Raw genomic sequence first — 21,725 nt, forward strand, 5'->3', positions numbered from 1 at the left:
GTAAAAAGTGTAGTGTAAAAAGTTACAAACAGAAATGTTATAATGCGAGAATTCAATGTGTCGGGAAGGGTTGCAAAGAAATATGTAGTTGAAACTAAATTTTTTTGTTGCAAAAAATGTAAAAACTTTAATATAGTTTCTTAAATATAAGTTGCGTTTAAAAAAAAAAAATAACAAAAACGTTAAAATTTAAAAAATTCATTGTTTTATAAAGTGTGCGGTTTTATCAGAATGTCGCCTAAAACCGCACAAATTTTTTTATTTCATTTTTATTGATAAGTGTGCAGTTTGACCCGGTGTTACTCTATAACTTTTTTAAAGAGTAATGGTCTCGGCTTAATTTATATTATAAGTAAGTAGAGTTAAAATACAAAAATAAGATGCATTAAAAACTCAGAGAGCTATATTTATAAAAACATTTGTAATATTTACTACAAGTGCAAACATATTTAAATTTGCATTTGTAAAAATTTACGATAAATTTTGACAATGGATTAATAGTTAAAAATACGATAAACATAAAAAAAAAAAAACGGAAGCGGAAAAGAAAATCTTTGCGCACATCCGGACTTACAGCCGATATAATAAATAAAAGCAAATAATTATTTTAACTAATGCTTCAAACCCCTTATAACTTTTTATTAATATTTGTTTTGAGCCAATGATGTTGTATCGAACTTTTTTATTATACACCGCTTTGTACTGGTTGCTTGTCGTAGTGAAGAACTTTATAGACTGTGTGCAGATATGTGATCATTGAAAGTTTGTCAATGTTACCTTTTGACATATCATCAGCATCGATAAGTGCGGGTACACCTGCATTCCTAAATTAACAATCTAACTTGTGAAAACATTACCTTATGAAAAACAAACCATAAATTTTCTTAAAAGACTCTAGATAAAAAATAAAAAATACAGTTTTAAAAAACACTGATTCAATGTAATGATTAGCTAATAAATAAATAAATTTAATTGTGATAAAGTAATGCTATATTAGTGAGTAATGTTCTATTAAAGGACTACACGACCAGAAACTATAATTACACGGCCGGATTTTGCTTTCAGAGCAAAAATTAAAAGGGTAACTTCCGTTCTCAAAAGCCTACTAAGTAAATAAAGTTTATTATGTTTAAAACTTGCTTACTGTAAAACTGAGTTTAAAAAGCGAGAAAAGCAAATTGAGTATAAAAAGCGAGAGAACTTTTAAAGCGAGTACGCGAAATAAATGTGAAAGTAGAAAAACAAATTAAAAAAAGTACTCCTCAATTTTTATTTCGAACCAAGTAATAACTTTAATACAATAATATAAGAAGAACGAACATTAAAAAAAAATTAATTATTTCTGTGGGAATCTAATAAAATTTCGAGCTTTTGCTTTAGTGGTCCCCGTAAGCTTGCGCACAGAATAAGAATCAAAACTATTTGATGCTTTTTTAAATAATATTTTAATATCTTTAATGTTTCTGCAAAGTTTTTTTTTCATTTTTCTTTTAATAATAGCCCAGTACTTTTCATTAACTCTTAATTATGGGCAGTTAGGAGGATTTTCTGTTTTAGGCACAAATTTCACATTATTCTTTTTATACCATTCTATAGCTAGTTTACAATAATGAATTGAAGCTAAATCAGGCCAGAACACAGGTCTGTTATTGTGTGATTTAATGAGAGGTAAAAGGCGTTTTTGTAAACATTCTTTAACATATATTTGACCAGAAAGTGTGGACTGAGAAATATAAGGTGCTGATTTTTTGCCACAACTGCAAATAGCTTGCCAAATCAAAGCTTTTTTGCGAACTTGTCATGTTTTGTGTATTTAAATTTCGTATCTGCATTTCCTCTATATTTGGCAATATAATAAACAACACCAGGAATTTGTTGATGATCGTACTTAATATAAGTTTCATCGTCTTCAAAAATACAGAAATTTTTAGAAATAAAATTGTCATACAACTCTCTGCCGCGAGTTCTTGCACTTTTTTGAAGAGTTTCAGAACGGTTGGGCACTATTTGTGCTTTGAAAGAATGAAAACCATGATTGTTTCTAACTTTTGCAACAAAACTATGAGAAAATCCATATTTTTACGCGTTCCCTTAGTGAAAGGCTTGGGTTATTCTTAAAACTGTTAACCAGTTTTCTAACTAGTTTTATATCTTTAAAACCTTTCTTTCTTACACCACCAGATTTGCGTTTGATCGATTTTGTTTGAGAAAAACGTTAAATAACACGACTAACGGTGTATGGATGTATTTGCAACGATTTTACTACCGAATTGTAGCTATTATTAGGATTTTGTAAATATTTGTGCATAATTTTTTCTCTTAAGTCTCCTTCTCTTGTCATTTTTAAAACTAATTTCAAGTTAAATCCAAAAACTAACATTTTTTGAAACCACAACATGTTGTAAACAAAATACAAAACAATTAAAAAGATTTTAATACAACCACAGAAAAAAAAAGACGTGCTTTCACATTTGTTTCGTGTACACGCTTCAGTGCTGAAAAAAGCAACTACTTTTTGGGTTTCCAAAAATAATTCTAACTTATTCAAGTAAAAAGAGGTATTTATCAAAAGTCATGGAAACCAGTGAAAATTCGATTATTTGTGGAAACCCAGTAAAAATTCGATTATTTATGCTCAAATTTTAAAAAAAAAATGTTTAAAAATTTTAAATATTTAAAAATTGGTAAGAGAATAATAATAAATTGGTAAAAGAATAACTAAGTTAAAAAAGATTTGAAAACCTCTTTTTTTTAAAAAGCCACCGATTTTTTGTTCGTTATACATTAAACAATCAGAATGAATACATTATATTTATAGAAAAAGATGAAACTCATTGTTTAAGTGATTGATATTTATTTATTGGAAAAGAACAGAAGGACCCGAAGGCCACTAATACTGGAGTATACATTAACAAATTTTTTACTGAAATGTTATATTGTATCAAGTTTGAGCAAAATTGTGTCAAGTTGAACAAATCAGTACAGCGAGATGATTCTTAAACATCGAGACAGACGATGCAGAAACCACATTCTCCAATAAACTATTCGATACATTAACAATTCGATTAGAAAAGAAACACTTGGTGCTGTTTAAATTACATTGATATTTGTACAGTTTAAAAATATGAAAACGATTACCCAAGTAAGAATTGAGAATAAAAACATTTGATAGGTTTTTAGATAGGTATTTGATAGGTCCAGCTTATCATTAAGAATTATGTAGCATAAAACTAAATTTTTAAACACTCGTTGATATTCTAACGTATTGAGCTTTAGTATGGCTGGACGCTTGTCATAGAAAACTGATCACAGATCAGCAACTCTTTTAAAAAAGAAATGCTGCACTTTCTCAATTTTATTAATCAGGCATATAGTGTAAGGTGACCATACTAAAGAGCAATAGTCAAGCATAGGTCATACATAAGTACAGAAGGCTTTAAACATCAGCGATCTATCTAGTGAATAAAAAGATCTTAGAATAAGAAAGGCTCTTGATATAGCTTGATGTACAATAAGATTGATATGTTGATTAAATTTAAAATTCCTATCAATGGTAACTCCAAGATCTCTTATACAGTTAACATGAGCAAGCCCATGGTTATTTATGGTATAAACACGATGGGTTATGTTTTGACTCAGGTTAGCAATTGTACAGATAAAGGATTTTTCAGTTGCTATTAGGAGTTGCCAAGTACAACTCCATTCGTACAAAATATTAAGAGCTGTGTTAAGATCTGACTGAGGGCCACGTACATCATAGACAGAATACAATTTAATATCATCAGCAAAAAATTTAGATTTGACATCAAGGTCGTTATTAATGTGACTCACATCATTGATAAACAATAAGAATAGAGTAGGTCCTAGAACGCTCCCCTGTGGAACACTGCTTGTTACAGATATAGCGTGGGAAGTAACATTGTTTAAATTTACCACCTGTGATCTCATGAGCAGAAAATTAGTTAGTTAATTAAGAAGATTGCCAACTATTCAGTTAGCGGGTAATTTCATTAGTAACTTTGGATGTGAAACTGAATCTAAAGTTTTTTAAAATCAAAAAAAGTAATATGTGTAGGAATACAGCGCTGAAGATTTAAAGTCCAGTCATGAAGACTTCCTAGAATATTAGTAAAGGTACTACGTTTACAAATAAAACCATGCTGCTCTTTTGTGATTCAGTTATTGAGTAAGAAATAATTTATCAGTTTGCTATTAATGATTCTTACCGATACACAATAACAAGTAGATGTCAAGGAAATGGGTCTATAACTACTTGGGTCAACTGTTGGTTCCTTTTTGTGAATTGGTACAACGCTTGCTACTTTCCAGTCTAACGGTAAAGCATCATCTTTAAATGAGGTATCAAATAAATGGTTTAAGGGAATCGATAAACTATTGGCATAAGTCTTTAGGAAAACATTGGGAATGTTTAAACATGTTTGAAAGATAATAATCAAATCTACCAATTTCAGATATTTATTGAAAGCTGCATTTTTCCAACAGTAGAACTGTTGGAAAAATGCAGATTACCACTTGTACCAATAGGTGATTCAATACAGAGATCATAATAAATGAAGAGGACAAACTCAAAATAAGATCTAAGATGCTATTTTTGCAAGTTGGTTGATCAACATGTTGAGTGAGACTATATCTGTTTTTAAAATGTAACAAAGAGTTATGTATAACACTATCTGGACCATGATAGTAGTGCCAATCTAAATCAGGTAAGAGAAAATCTCCTAGTATGACCACATTTTTTTCGATGGAACACAATATACAGAAACATTTTCGACTACTTTCCATATAGTCAATAGCTTCTTTACTCAAACCCCCACTGTGATAATAACCAATAATTCTGAACGACTGACCATTAAGGTTTAAATCAGCGCAGACAATTCTAACTCATGAAACTCTGGTGGTATATCAACTTTTGTAAATTGTATAAAACTATGAAAAAATATTGCTGCTCCATCATCTTTACTACTTCTGTCACAGTGAAGAACAGTGTAAAACCTTGAACATAATGGATTTTCAGGTAAATTTTTATTTAATCAAGTTTCGATAACACAACAAATATTATGATTGTTTAAATGGACAAAGTGTTGGAAATCAGCAATTTTATTACTTAGACTGCAAATGTTGGTAAGTGCCCATTTCTCACAGTAATTGGTTTTTGGATGGTCTTGGTTATTTAAATTTATTAGTTGCCTGTCATTACTCTTTTCAATCAACTTGTTCAAATTTTTAAAGAGTAAATTTTTTGGAAATATCAGCTGATCTGGTTGACTTGATATGAATTGCTATCTTTTTATGAGTTTTACATTGCATTCATTTCTAATTCCGTAATAGTATTGTGAGTCCTTATTAGCTTTATTCAATTTAGCACATTCTTCTTTTAAAGCTTTTATTGTAAGTCTTTCAGCCTTTGTAATGTCTGCATTAATAAATATGTTATTAGTTTCTGGTGAATTTCTTTCTTCTTTGTTGGTTAAAACAATAATTAGTGGTGGTGGCTTGTCTGATTTTGTATTTAGTTTGGAAATACGTTGTATAATTTCTTTAGCATTAATTTGATTAAATACAGTAGGCAAAAAAATAAATGGAACAAGCATCTTTTTTAAGTTTTTTTTTAACTTATCCGTTTTCTCATGTTTTTTTAAAACTGTAAAAAATGTAAAAGTACATCAAAGAGTACTACTATTATGAAGATTTTTGTATGTATTTGTGCATGATTTTACCAAAGGATTATTGTTTTTAAAAACATTAAAAGCACACAGGTGTTATATTGGAAGCAAAAAAATAAATGGCACAAAAACTTTATCTAGTACTTTTTTGAATTTTTGTTATGAAAAAAAAAAAAATTTTGGTAAGTTCAAGTCTAAAATTATATTTACATATGTAACACATAAGATGCGTTCATATGTAACATAAAATATATTTGTAACACACAAGTTATGATTAATTGAATAAAATTGATTAATTTATAGCAACATGCGCATTATAAAACGACATTGGACGATTTCTCAAAGAAACTTAATTGTGAACTTGAGACCTACAGAGAAGTTGATAAATAGACTGGAATCCCTTTTGCAACTGTCGGTAACATTATAAAAAGGCATAATCTGAATGGGACTACAACTGATATATCAGGAAGACGCCATAAAAAAAAAACATCTGCTGCTATTAATAGAAACATTATTTTACAAGTGAAGAAAAACAGATTTGAAGCTGCTCAAAAGATTGCAGGCAAACTTAAAATGACCACAAAATCACGATTTCAGCTCAAACTATCTGAAATAGAATTAGAGAGCAAGGATTTCATGGTAGAGTATGTCGCAAAAAACCTTATTTGACTCGAAGACATATGAAACAAAGATTATTATTGGCAAAAAAGTATGCAGACAAGACTATCGAGTACTGGAAGAAAGTAATTTGGAGTGATGTATCCAAATTTAATCTGATCTCTTTGGATGGACAGCAAAAAGTCTGGCGAAAAAAAGGTGAGGCATACAAATTGAGTTGCATGAGAGGAACAGTAAAACACGGTGGTAGAAATGTCCTGGTGTGGGGATCAATGGCTAGGCGAGGAGCAGGCAAATTGACTTTCATTGAATCAACTATGAACGCTAGTTTGTATATAGACATTTTAAAGCAAAATTTGAAACCCATTGCTCATAAATTTAGATTTGGAAACAACTTCGTCTTTCAACAGGACAATAACCCAAAACATACTGCCATAGAAACAAAGGAATTTTTTCGAAAAAATAATATTAATGTGATGGAATGGCCTGCACAGTCCCCCGACCTTAATCCAATTGAGCATTTGTGGTACATTCTAGAACGGAAAATTGGAGATCGAGCTTACAGAAGACAAAATTATCTAAAGGTATCACTCCAGAAGAAACCAAATCTCTTGTAGAATCTATGCCTCGACGTCTGCAAGCAGTTATTCTGGCAAAGGTGGCCCTACTAAATATTGATATACTAAATTTTTTGTCTAAATACTAACTTTTTTGTCTAGTTTTGGAATTTTTCTTATTTGTGGCATAATTTTTTTTGTGAGAAAATATGACGTATAAAATAAATATAAGTTCATATGACGTATAAAAATCAACTGTACAACAAGTACAGTTGATTTTTATACGTCATATGAACTTATATTTAACAATTTTTGAATAGGATGCTTTAATATAATGCTATTTTCAAATAATTCAGTTTTTTTCAGTTTCCCTTAAAATCAAAAATCAACAATTTTTTTTTAATCATTTTAAAATTTTTTCAAAAAAAGTTTGTGCTATTTATTTTTTTGCTTACTGTATATATTGTATCCCTAATGTATCTTCTTCTCTGGCTACATTATCATTTTTGTTTTTAGAGGTATTGAATCAAAAGACTATTAAGTTCTTTTGTCTTACGTCTCTTCTTTGAGATTCTTTAACAACAACATTGACTAAATTCAGTTGAGTTGTTTTGTTACTCTTTTTACCTTTTACTACAACGGACCATGCACAATCATTTGAATTTAGTATGTTGCTTGGTTGGTTCTTTAGATCATTCACAAATACTTTGAGTTGACTAATTTCTTTATCCTTTGTTAAAAGTTCTGCTTCCAATTTTAATACTCTGCTCACTTTTCAAAGTCTTCAACTACTGTCAAGCCATGTTTCAAAGCCTTCTACTACTGTTAGCTTTGAGTACTCACTACTATTAGCTTTGAGCTTTAAAGTCTTCTTTTCTTACAATTTTTTAACACTACTTTTAGTTAATTGAATATTTATTTTCACTTTGGACAAAAAGTTAAAGTTATAATATTTTTCACAAAACTTAGGCTGTCATCTTTAACGGCAAAAATTTATAATCATACAACGATAAATATAAATTTTTAGAAATTAATCAACATTAGGAGTTTTAGAAGTTACAGAAACAATTTGAGCTGATGAATTTATGTATGTTACATGAATTCGCTCATTTAAGTTGCATTCTCTAAATCATCTTTTGTTCGACTTCGTAATTATTGTATATATTAAGTATTGAAAAAACTGTGTATTAGGAGAAAAAAATTTATTGGAGATTTAACGTATATAAAAAGTTTTATAAAAGAAGAAGCTTTGTCGAACAACTTAATTACTGAACTTTATGAAATAGAGTACATTAAACCAGTTGATCAGCCGGTATTTTTAGAGTCTTATATGGTCAGCACAAGCACATAGATCATCAGATGCACATATATCAGAACAATTCTTTTGAAAAAGCTGAAAAGTATAGTTGAAAAACAATAGTAAAATTTTTAAAAATAATTTTAGTCTTGTTATAAAAGCTGTACCAGCAGTAAAGATTTATCGTTAATGGCTTGATGATAGTTTTTCATGTGTTGTACAATTTTTGATAATCATTTAAATATTATTCATTTAATTTATAAATAAAATAAGAAAAACAACTTCATGGTCAAATAACATCAGTCAAGTTTGAATAAAAGTTTTCAAACTACTTAACATGTCTTCTTCAGAAGATAAAAAATAAACTGTACCACCTGCTTTTGCAATATTTGATTCATCTATTTCTGCAGCTATTATTATTAAAGTTATTTTTCAGAGAGCTTGATGTTAAACTTTCTAAAATTAATAAATCTATAAAAATAAAAAACAGTAAACAAAAAACCTTTATTTTTTAAGACTAGAATGTTCTTAAACAATAAAACTTCACTATTATCCAACATTATTAGATCAGCATTTAGAATAATTTAAAGAATATAAACTACAACCTGTTATAAACATTTGTTACTTAAATTTATAACTACTTCTTATATTCTGGTCATTTAAAAAACTAATGGATTCTTCAATAAATAAAAAAAACATCAGATAACTATTACAAGGTCGTAGACAACTTTTTTTGATGTTTGAGCTAAGCAACTTTGAAACATGAAGAAAACTCCATATTTAAGTATGTTCATATATATGAGGAATGATGATGCTATGCAAAAAATTGCAGTGATTGGAGACTGGGAGCAACAAAAACCCTAAAACGTTAGCCCCCCCAGCCCCAAATAGGAGGCTTTCATGACCTTATAAAGTTTACACCCCCTCAATTTAAGGGGGGTGTAACCCTAACTCTAACCCTCAATTTGAGGGGGTTGTAAACTTCATAAGGTCATAAAAGCCGAACAACAAAAGATTATTGAATCAAATTTGAAATTTATTGATGAATATAAATAAAGTTTAAAATTATATAAAAAAAAAATAACAAATTTGTCTCATTGCCCTCCTATTTAGGGCTTTGCTAACATTTTGAGGGTTTTTGTTGTTCCCAGTCTCCAATCACCGCAATTTTTTGCATAGCATCAACATTCCTCATATATATGAACATACTTAAATATGGAGTTTTCTTCATGTTTCAAAGTTGCTTAGCTCAAACATCAAAAAAAGTTGTCTACAGCCTTGTATTATCATGGTTTTAGTCAAGTTTTTTTGTTATTATACATTATTTTTGCATATCCACTGTAATAATCAAAATACTAAACTAAATATATAACAACCAATAAAAAAATATTCCTATTTGATACATTTCTAATGGATGCCCAAACTAATCTCCTTAAACTCCAAACTGATCTCCTTAAACTCCAGTTTACTATATTGTTTTCAAATAAATAAATTGCAATAGCTTGCATATTTCTTTGAGTTCTAAGAATTATCTGGTAAGTTTTTTAGTTGATTTGTTTTACAAATTTCATAGTTCTTTAAAAAACTATTTTGTTACAAAAACATCAGCAAAAATGTGAATAAATGCAAGTGGAAGTTGCAAAAAATATTAGCCCTCAAACACATTCTATTTATCTACAATAAAAAAAAACAGAAACACTTTAATGTTACTCATTAAAACTATTCTTAATATTTGAAAAGTATGTATGCACAAATATATTGAAACCATACCTATCTAATACTAAAACAAGCAGTTTTAGCATTAAATAATTAAGTTGGGGTGATAGTTTCACCACTAAATATATTGAGAACACAAGTGTATATAAATTCTGTAATGTCATTAATGTATATACTTATAAGATGGCATACAATATATATCCTGTAATAAAAAAATTAAAAAAAAAATTAAAAAAGACTTACTATTAAAAAGTCAAAATATAAAAAAATCTTTTTCTTAATAAAAAAAGAATACACATTTAAATTAAATAAAATTCTTTTTAAACCATTCTTTGTTCAAATTTTTATTAAAAAAATCTCTTTTAATTAGAGGTTATGCCATGTTATCTAAATGATATGCCATGCTAGCCATTATACTACGTTAGACACTATGCCATGCTAGCAAGTCAATTGGACAACAACAACAGTAGTGAAAATATGAGTTTTTTTCTTTTTTAACAAGACTAATGTCAATGTTTCTGCACTTATGTGGTTTGGACAGGTTCCCATAATACTATTTTCTAATTTAATATAAGTTTACGAAGAGTTAAAAGATTTTTTTTGGAACCAGAAGTTTTACTGCCACAAGAAAGCTTTGTTTTACTATCACTAGGAAGCCTTATTCTACTACCACTTATAGAATTGCCTTAAAAGGTTCACAAACCCTTTCCTACAACTGTTTGGGGGCTTTATATGAAAGTTTTTATCATCATGGCAAAGAAGTTTGCTGGTCTCAATATAAGATTAGTTCAACACTATGATTAGGACAAAAAAGAATTGTATTTTATACATAGTCCTAACATTCAAATGTGCTAATGTTTAATTGCTATGTATAATTTACACACCTTTTTTATCTTGATCATGCAATCCTCATGTTTGATAATCTTGAAAATTGAGATAAATAAATTTCTATCTAATTTAAAATATTACATATTTTTTCAAAATCTAAGACACTTGCACTTGAAAAAATTGAAAAAAAATTTTTTAAAGCAAATTTTTTTTTCTTTCGACTTTAATAAAATTTTAACTCCAAATAATTTGAGACAGTACCTACATTTTTGTACCTGCTTTTTTTTTTTTTTAAACTAATAATTATGGCACAACAGAACAACTATAATAACAAACTAAAATATGCAACTTACTTTGCTGCTTTTATTGCCATGTCAAAATTATGTCTGCGGTCAGTGGGGCTGACATCAAGTGGATTAACAGCTTCATCACCAAGTAAATAATTCATAAGTGCACATAGAGCTATTCCATCTTCCCAACTTGAAGTATAGTTGGTCACATTCACTGCCTTTTAATGTGAAAAATAATTTTTATATGAAACCAACAAATATTAAAACAACAAATTTTGACATACTGGATATTTTAACATACCGGATATTGGTTGACTCTTCTTGTTATCCATTGTAAGAGTTTATCGATATTACTACTTGCTCTGTTCAATGCTTTATTTCCTTCTGGTTTTTTCGCACTATAAAAAAGAGTTTCATCAATTTTACTACTTGTTCTGTTTAATGCTTAATTTCCTGATAATTTTTTCACATAAGAAAAAATAGTTTTATCAGGTCAGTTTTAATAAGTTTGATGTTCTGTATGTATAGTACCATGTGCTTCACTAAACATTTACTAAACTCTAAAAATATTATTTATGCTCAATAACTTTTCCACCATTCCAGTAATTTTAAAGTCAAAAAGTTTTTTAAATAACCTCAAACTCAAGCCTTTAATTTTTGTTACTTTTGATTTTTTGTTTTACGTTTTTGTCTTTAATTTTTGTTACTTTTGTTAACATTTTAAATAGATAAAGGTCTGCTGATGCTACACCATATATCAAAAAATTTTATTAGATCTTACTGTTAGTTTAGATTAAAATTTTTTTATAGAAAACTTATTCTTAGTAGAAAGTTAGTTGTACAAGACTTCAATTTTTGACCTCTCCTTATAATTAAAAATTTGCTTAAAAAATTATTTTCTATGTTTTGTTTAAATGAATTTATCTCCAACAAGTTAGAAAATTACCAGAAAGTGAAGAAAAAATTTTTGAGCAATAAAAAAGTTATTGAGCATGAAAGAAATTGATAACAACTTAAAAACTATAAATTGAGTAAGGAAAACAAGAAAATAGGAGAGAACTCTTAAGGATTGTAAATACTTTTTAGAACAAAAGAACAAGTTATGAATGACAAGTCATGGAAAATAGTGTCTTGGATGGTAGAAACAAAAGCTTGTTTGAGAAGCAACCATAGTGCTATTTGTAGAAAATTAAAAAAATATGGATACTTATAGCAATTTTTTATAAAAGAGGCTCAACCTAGGCAGCTAGGGGAGGTCATATGTTTCCTTTTTAGAACTTGTCTTATAGAGGAAGAGTATCATTTAAAAACCAGCCTAAATTTGACAGCAGTATTTCATAAAGGATAAGAGATTTATAGAGGTTGAGAATGGAATCAGATGGAGTCGTGAAAATGGCATGCTCAATAAAAAGAAACAACCTCAGCAGAACTGAAAAATAATTCAGAAAGACTGAATGTCTTTTTTAACAACAGAGAGGAAAAACAATGTAGAGGAATCATTGTTTACATTCATCAAAACAAAAACACTGCAATAACCAATAATAATACAAAATGCATAATTAACAATTTTAGAAATGCTTTAGAAGTCAACCTTTTACTCTCATCATTCTACAAATGCTATTATAACCTAGCTAACTATCACGATCTTGGTCTAACTCTCTTGGTCTAATAAGCTTCCCTTTTTTAATTCTAGTATTATAAAAACATAGATGAAGACAGGTGAATATGTGATCTTCAATTTAAAGTCAAATAATATACAATTAACAAAAATAACACAACAGCAAAATAAATAACATAATAAAAAAATTGCAAGATGTAATTAAAATTCAAATAAAAATTGATACAAAAATGAAACCCAATATCAATTGATTAACAATTAGTCAATTAATTATTTAAACACTAATTTATTATTATATTAACAACTATAATACTTGTCTTGTGATTTAAAAAAGTTAGTCTTGCTATGCTTTGTATTTGTGTTATTGTTTTTAGCATCACCCTGTTTTTGTTGAAGAAGCATTGAGCGAAAGTCTGAAAATAAACAAAAGAAATAACATAACAAGCAGACATTTACCACTAAAATAAAATGGCTGAATGAAGTTAAATTAAATAAATTCCATAAAATATATTAACAATACAATTTCAAAAATTTTTCCGAATTAAACATAAAAAATTTAACCGTCAAAAGTAGAATTATCAACATTAATATAGAGAAATATACATAATATACATAATATAGAGAAATATTTATAAAATTATGGTTAAATGAAGAAATTTGAATAAATCACAAAAACAAAAGTACTTTTAAAATAAATAACCCCCTCTTACCTCCTTATTCCTTACCCGTCTCACCACACAAAAAAGTGTCACAACCAAACAAAAGATTATTATATATTATATTAATGTTATATGTTTATACTATTGCTTATTATATGGTATATATTAATGTTTTGAAAAATAAATAACAAAAAAATTGGAAAATTTTTCAAAGACTAAATTTTTGTGGAAATTCATTTTAGATTGGTTTGAAAACAAATTTAATTACAATGTGTTACTTTAAAATTTACCAATGATACAATTCATCTTTTAACAATATTGAAACTGAGTTAGTTTATAACATAGTATTAAGCTTTTCTGTTACACAGCAAAAAATTTATGTTATGATGCAAACCTAATCTTCTACTTTTCCATACAAAAAATATTGAGAATTTTTATGGCTGAGGACTGAAGGTATCACCCAACATTAACCACTTGTGTAGGTCAAGTTTGGAGTCATAGGTTTTGCATGATTTTTTTTTTTTTAATTATTTTTGTTACTATATATAATTTATAATAATATATAATTAATAAGTTATGCAAGATTTTTTTTTTATTTTAATGAAGCTTAAGTTTAGTTGAAAAATAATGCAGAGAAAAAATATTTTTAAATATATCTAGATTAATAAATCAAAGAAAATGTAAAGTAGTAATCAAAACTTCTAAAAAACTTTTTCTATATCGATTTTTGCTCTTGCAATCTGAACAGTTCTCTAAATATTTAAAATTTCAAGTGTAAACAAAATATTATATCTGATGCTCATAATATATGCACATGCAGCACACAAAAAAAGCCACTCAAATTCTATGCACAGTTAACCCATATATTTATAGTCTATGTACACCTAGCCCATATATTTATATTCTATGTACACCAAGTCCTATATAGCTATTGTAGCGTTTATAAATATATATATGATGGCTTTTTAGAAAAAATAAAGAAAAAAATTAAGTATAATGAAAAAAAAGATTGCAGCCTCAACCCAAACCCTTAGTAGATGTAGCTGCACTCTTTGAATATGATCCCTATTCAATCCTTTTTAACTGATTTTTTTTTTTTAACCTTTTAATTTTTAATTTACTGCTACAGGATCACACTAATAGTAAATTTTAACTAAAGTGTATAAGTTTATGATATATTTCCTGTATATATATATATATATATATATATATATATATATATATATATTTTATATTAACAATAATATATTTATATTATGATAATAGTATTAATAATTTACTAAAAAAATATTAAAATTTTCTAAAAAAAAAATTTAATGCCTAACTTATATATATATATAAATATAGTTTGATAACAAGCACACTTTTTTTCTTTCCAATTGTAAGAATCTTTTTGCCATTTACTTAATTTTAATTAACTAACCTACTTAAAATATCATTTTAAATATAGCCTAACATTATTTTGATGTATATGCACTAGAGTTATAACTTTTAGGTAATTGGTTGGTTTTATAGGTTAACCCGATCAAACATGACTTTTGTTGTGAAAATAATTAAAAAGTCATTAGTTTTATTTATTTTTTTAATTAGGTCACTCGACATAGGGCCAACTTATAATACCAAAATTGAAAAAAGTGATAGTTCTAATGTACACTCACTGCATCTATTCCTAAATAATTAGTATATATACACACACTTACTTTGGAGATATTAAACCCAGACAGTTTTTTCAGAAAACTGTCTGAATTTTAACTCCATTTTAACTCCAAGTAAGTCTCTCAAAATAAAAAGAACTCTAAAAGTAAAGCAAGTCTATCAAAATAAAAAGAACTCTAAAACTAGAGTTTGTTTAAAACATAACAATGCATTTGAGCTTAATGATCAACAATTGATGTCAACATCTTTCAAACAAAAGCTTGAATCTAAGATGCATGTTGTACCAAAATTAGAGCTTGCTTTGTTTTCTTTACCAGAAGTTATTTTTTGGATTTTTTTATGAGCATCTATATCGAAATCTTGTCTAGTTTAATTCATCTTCCTCGCCATCATCATCATCATCATCATCATCATCATCATCATCATCATCATCATCATCATCATCATCATCATCATCATCATCATCATCATCATCATCATCATCATCATCATCATCATCATCATCATCATCATCATCATCATCATCATCATCATCATCATCATCATCATCATCATCATCATCATCATCATCATCATCATCATCATCATCATCATCGTTTTATTTTATCTAATTAATTCCAATCTTTTCATGTTACCCATTTTACCTTTATTAGGCTTTTCCGCATCTGCTCCTACACTTTTTTCCAGAAAATTCTTAAATGTTAATTTATGCTTGAAATAGAGTCATAAACTCTATTTCAAGCATAAATAAACATTTAAGAACTCTTCAATCGTTTCACAAATATTCTACTTCTTTTACTTTTTTCAATTATTTTGATTTTATTTTAAAAAAATTCTTTGTAATCAGTTCTGTTAAATTAAAAAAAAAAACAACCCAATTGTAAATCCAATCAACCTATGAATAATAACTCTAAAAACATTGCCTGCAATAACTCTGCAAACACTTCTTTTTGTAAGACAAGGTCATCATTGTATTTATAACTTAAAACAAAAAGTTATTTAGTTTCAAGTTTAAAAATTCAGACCCAACTTTTAATAGATTCATTGTCATTAAATAATAAGTTTCAGTTTCATGAAAACTCATCTTAAAACTCTGATAAAATGTTTGAGCTACTTTGCTGGTGCTGTTGAAATTTAACTTTAACAAATAACATGAAATTTCATTAGAGATATGTTCTATCATCTTACCCTTAACCATTATCAAATAGAACTTTTCAGCCTCATGTTGAAAGCACACCACAGTTTTTTTTTTTAAACAAAAAATTTTTTCCCTTAACTTCTAAGAGATATATCCATTTAAACAATCATTTTTACTTTTTTGGTAAATGATAAACTGATACTTAATTCTCATTATTTTTTGTCACAGTTGACAACCCTGACAACAAATGGACAATAATGAAGGGAACACTTTTGGGGTATTGTGTAGTTATAATAAATGAGAAAGGTAGAGATAAAGATGAGCAGAAATGTACCACACTTGTTTTCTACATTAAAAAAAAATAAAACAAATTTGTTGTTAAATATTAATTTGGTATAAAAATGAAAAAATTTGCGAATAAAATTTTAAAAACATTTGTCAAATCTTGTTGACCTTCTTTTTAACTATAGAACTTAATGTCTTTAGTTTTAGTGTTCATTTGTGTTTTTTAGTGTTCCTTCATGTTTTTTTGAGATTTCTCAATACAACTAAAAAATGATAGCTTAGTTAATTTTGAAAATATCACCAGTGTTCCTTCTTTTGAGAATTCTCACTAAGAGAAGAAAATGGTGAATTGATGATAGCTATAACAATAGCTGAATAAAATTTGAATCAGCGATAGTAGCAAAATACCTGCTGGTAATATCCAACAATTACTATCAAGCTAACAAAAGAACAGAGACCATCCCTGATAGAATTATAGAAGGTTTTTTAACAATAAAAGCAGCAACAAATCATCTACAGGGATCAATGATTATAAAAAGAATATATTTCATTTCTTGTAAAAGTGCACATGCTTGAAAGTAAGAGTTAACCACATAAAAAATCTTTTAAATACAATGGAAAATTACTAAAATGTTTAAGTTAAATTCAAGCTGCAGAGCTGATCTAGAAAACAACATTCAAACTCATATAAAATATAAAATCAATCGGACAATTTTATTAGTTAAAACTTTTTAAAATATTAGAAAAAAGGTTAAAATATTAGTTAAAATATTAAAAAAAAGGTTACAAAACTTTAAAAATGAAAAAACAAAAAACAAATGTTATAAAACGTAAACAAACTAAAAACAAATAAAAAATGTTATTGGATGTTTACTCAATAACTTGTGTTAATCAAAAAAATGTTTTTTTATAGTTTTTATGTCTTTTCTATACTTTTTATGTTTTTTCTATACTTTTTATGTCTTACCTATACTTTTTAATGATGTAATGGAGGGCTCTTAATGGAAATAAAAGCTTGTTTTCTGTAAAATATAAACAATATTATTTAAAAAGTAAAATATAATATAGAAAAATATACTAACCTTTCATTGCATTAGGTGCAAGAACAGCTGCTTGATCATTGCTGTTAGCTGTCAGAGAAATTGTGGAACCAGTTGACGTTTTTAAACAAATGCTTACATCATTTGTAAGCGAAAAAGAACTTTTACTTTCTGCTGAGGTTTTGCTTTTATTGTCCATGTTATTAGTGTTTGTGTGATTGTTGCTGCTCTTTGATTGAAAAGCATCTGATGGATTTTTTTTGTCTTGATTAACATTTGATGAATTCCTTGTAAGATCTCCAAAAGCTTTGTTATTCACATTGCTTTGTAATTTGTTTTGCTGAAGATCCCCTATTTTGTTACCTGTTAATTTTTTTTCCACCTTCTCTTTTTCATGAGAGATTTTTGACTTTAAACAGTCAAATTTGTTGGGCTCTTTCTTCTCTAACTCTATTTTATTTTTAGAACCAGTTTCTTCACCCTTTTTAAAAATGTTTGCTTTCGAGATTGTTTTAAGTACTACTCCAGGTATTTTCTTGTCGTCTTTAAGTTTTTCATTTTTTTCTTTTAAATATTTTGATTCTTCATTTTTTCCATTATTTTTAGAATTTAAATTGGAATTGTTGTATGTAATAATATTATTGTTACTATCTGGTTCATCTAAACTTTGCTCATCTGTGCTATTGGAAGTTATTGCATCAATATTTGGTTCAATTGTTTTAGTAACAGAAAAATCAATATGCTTTGTTATATTTTCAACTTCTTGACCAGCAGCGTTACGGGATTTAATGACTTCAACAGATTCAGTGACTTCATAAGACTCAGTGACTTCTTGAGATTTTGTGAGATCAGTGGAACTAGACATTTCTATGGTTTTAGTGACTTCTTGAGATTTAGTGACTTCAATAGATTTAGTAATTTCAAGAGAATTAGTAATCTCAACAGATTTTGTGATCTCATGCGATTTCATGACTTCATGTGATTTAGATATTTCGCAGGGTTTAACGTCTTCAACAGTACTATTTGCTTTATTTGCTATTGTCAAATTTTTATTAATATTTAAACTTTGTGACTTTTGCACTGTGTGCTTAGTACTGAAATCAAGCTTGCTATTTTCAAGTTTGTTGAAAAACTTCCCAGGTTGAGGATTTTCAAATTTTGCTACTTGATTTAATTTTCCATCAGCAAAAGGTTGTGATTTTTTAATATCTGCTGACCATCTATTTTTTGAATCACTAAGTGGCTTACGTTCAATGTTATTTTGCACAACAGAGATCGGTCTTTTTGGTTCTACTCGTCCAAAATCATTTTTTATTAGTTCACTTTTTGGTCGTGCCCAGGATTCTATACCAGATTCTTTTTTGGTTTGAAAGACATTTTTATTTTTTAATGTTTCACTTACCTTTTTCTCAATTGTTACCTTATGGTCACTAACTACTGTTTCTTTACAATCACTACTTAAGATTTCTTTAACATCTTCAGATACCTTTATTTTATTTGCATGTTTATGATCTTTACAATCTTTATTTGATTCAACAACAAAATTCTCTTCTTTAATTATGTTATTTACTTCCTCAATTTTACTAATTTTAGCTTCATTGCTATTTATTACATCACCTTTTATTACGTCGTCTTTTATTACAATTCCTTCCTTGTTTTCACATAATTCTTCCGCTTGTTTCTCTCCTCTTATTTTCCCTTTGTTTGCTCTTTCTTTAATATTTAATTCTTTTTCATTTTCTCTTGGTTTCCTTCCTTTCTCATTTTCATTAAGCTTTATGATTTGCTCATTATTTTGTTTGGTTTTTAAAAAAATATCTTCATTATTGTTTGAACTATTTAAAGAATTTTCTAATTGTTTATCTTTAAAAAGAGTTTCATTAATGTTTTTTGAATTTCTATTTGATTTGGTTTTTAAAATTTGAGGTTCTGACTCCTTTGAATCTATAGATAAACTTTTACCTTCTATATTTTCATCATTTTTTGGGTTTTGTGCATTTTGTGTTTTGTTGTCATAATTTCTGTCATTAACACTCTAAAAGTGAATATATTCAAATAAAAATATGTTTTTGTTTTTTTATTTAAAACATGTAAAATATATAATAAAACATACAATATTTAGAGAATCATTTTTATCCAAATCTAATAACCTTAAAAATGTTATTTAATAACTTTATTGAAAAGCACACTGCTTTAATCTAATTGAATTAGATAATTAAAAAATCATCAAATTGTTTGTTTAAATTCTCAAAGATCAAAAAGTTATTTTAGATTTTAAAAAATATGTGAATAAAAAGCAAGTTAATCCAAGCAAAAAGGTAAACAAATTAAGTTACGCTTAACTCTTGAGCTTTTTGATAAAGATAAACAAGCATTAATTCTAAATTCGTTAAAGTTAAACTTGTTATGACAATAAAATATAATTTAGTTTAATAAAAAACTATCAAACAATTTTTATAGTTCTATGGTAAATATAAGGGAATTTTTGAACTACATTTTTATTAAGCTTCTTTTTGAGGGTTTAGATGCAATGATCAATGAGTATTCAGTTTTGAAAAATGTGCTTAAGACACGGCTTTTGATAAAATCAAGTCATTAATGCTACTGTTGCAATTTAACTAAACTCAGAAAAAATTTTATAATAGAAATTCAGAAGAAAAAAAAAGGAAACCCTGTTATTACCATAAAATTTTATTTTAGTCATTTAGTTGAACTTATTTTGTTCTCATAAAATTGTTTTTTGCTTATCAAACCTAATAACCAGTAAAGATCCATTAAAATTGGGATTACATGTGGCACCAAGAAAACAATTTCTTATCAAAATAACATAGAAACTCTCTAAATTACTCATCAATATTCCTCAAAATTACTCTGAAGACAAGAGTAACTGTAGAAAATATTTTTAAAATCCTTAATAAATAGTAGCAAATGCAACATAAAGAGAGTTTCAGAAGTCAAACAAAGAGTTAAGGTAAAAAAATATATAACATTTCAGCAGTTTACCTTGTCATTGTGATAATCTTTTTCAGAATTACCAATATCATTAGTATTGTTTGATGCTAGACTCTTTCTTTCTTTTTGTGTATCTATTATTTCAAGTTCTACAGTTTTTGCTTTTAATGCCAGACGCTCACGGAGAGTAAGTCTTACTGGTTGATAATCTTGGCTAAAAAGATATATATTATTATAAGTACAAAATGTAAGAAAGAAATAACTCCCTCTCCCTTGTCAATCTTTCAGAGACCCCCTTCCTTTCTCCTCCTATATAAGTAATATTTAACAACACCCTCTTCCCCCAAATAGCATTAAAATGGAAAAAAATCCATTTCTATTGTTTAAGTAATTAAATTTATTTAAAATTTAACATTGTTGATATCAACATTTTTTGACCTCAAACCTCCCCCTTGTCAACAATTGTAAAAATTTGTCAGGCCACCCCCCTCACCACAATTTTCTCAACAATTAATAAACCATCCCTTAATTTAAATTAAAGCCTAAATTTATATAACATCATTTTGAGGAAAATGTAAACTTTCTATTGTTATATCTTCTAAAAGCCAAATAATTTTTTGAAAAAGTTTCAAATATATTTTGAAATTTTAATTTAAGGAAATTTCTTTTTTTGCAAAACTTAATTTAAAAAAAATATTAATTTTTAATTATGACACAACTCCACATGAAATTGGTTATAATTTTAATTCACTTCACTGGAAATTGGTTTTTCTGAAGAATAAAAATGTCTCAAATTCTAAGCACCACAACTTTAGGCAAAGTATCACAATTTGACATTAGTATGAACATTTAAAAGTTAAGAACTTGCTATATACCTGGAAGTTACTTTATTGAATTTCAAAAAAATCCTGGATCATGATCCATGAGTTTTAAAATTCAACTTTTTGTCAATAGTATATATATATATATATATATATATATATATATATATATATATATATATATATATATATATATATATATATATACATATATATATATACATATATATATAATATATGTATATATATATATATATATATAATATATATATAAATATATATATGATGTACATGATATATATATGACATACATAACATATATATGTATATATATATATATATATATATAATGACGTACATAATATATATAATGTATAATAATGTAAAAAGTCAGAAAACAGAGGCACTAATACACTTTCGCACCACCTCTAAATTTATAGATTTTAATTGCAGATTCTGATAGATCGCCATTTTAAACGAAAGAAAATGGTATTAAATAACAAATTTCATCAAAGTAAAGGACTCTAACTCTATCTCGAAGTTTTGAAAAAATACACAAAAAACGT

At 27.2% G+C, this 21,725-nt stretch overlaps 1 protein-coding gene across 1 annotated transcript in view; it reads right to left on the reverse strand.

Annotated features, from left to right (window-relative positions):
* Positions 1-385: 385 nt before the first annotated feature.
* Positions 386-21,725, reverse strand: part of LOC100203673 (general transcriptional corepressor trfA) — a 42,489-nt gene continuing 21,149 nt past the window's right edge. The window contains exons 2-7 of the mRNA XM_065808311.1: positions 20,390-20,552; positions 17,429-19,421; positions 12,922-13,021; positions 11,292-11,388; positions 11,054-11,208; positions 386-824 (exon numbers count right to left, since the gene is read on the reverse strand). Of these exons, the coding sequence (XP_065664383.1) occupies positions 686-824; positions 11,054-11,208; positions 11,292-11,388; positions 12,922-13,021; positions 17,429-19,421; positions 20,390-20,552 (2,647 nt within the window). The 3' untranslated portion in view covers positions 386-685. The remainder of the gene's footprint in view (positions 825-11,053; positions 11,209-11,291; positions 11,389-12,921; positions 13,022-17,428; positions 19,422-20,389; positions 20,553-21,725) is intronic.

This window comes from Hydra vulgaris, chromosome 10, assembly GCF_038396675.1.
Source record: "Hydra vulgaris chromosome 10, alternate assembly HydraT2T_AEP".
NCBI classification, from domain to species: Eukaryota; Metazoa; Cnidaria; class Hydrozoa; order Anthoathecata; family Hydridae; genus Hydra; species Hydra vulgaris.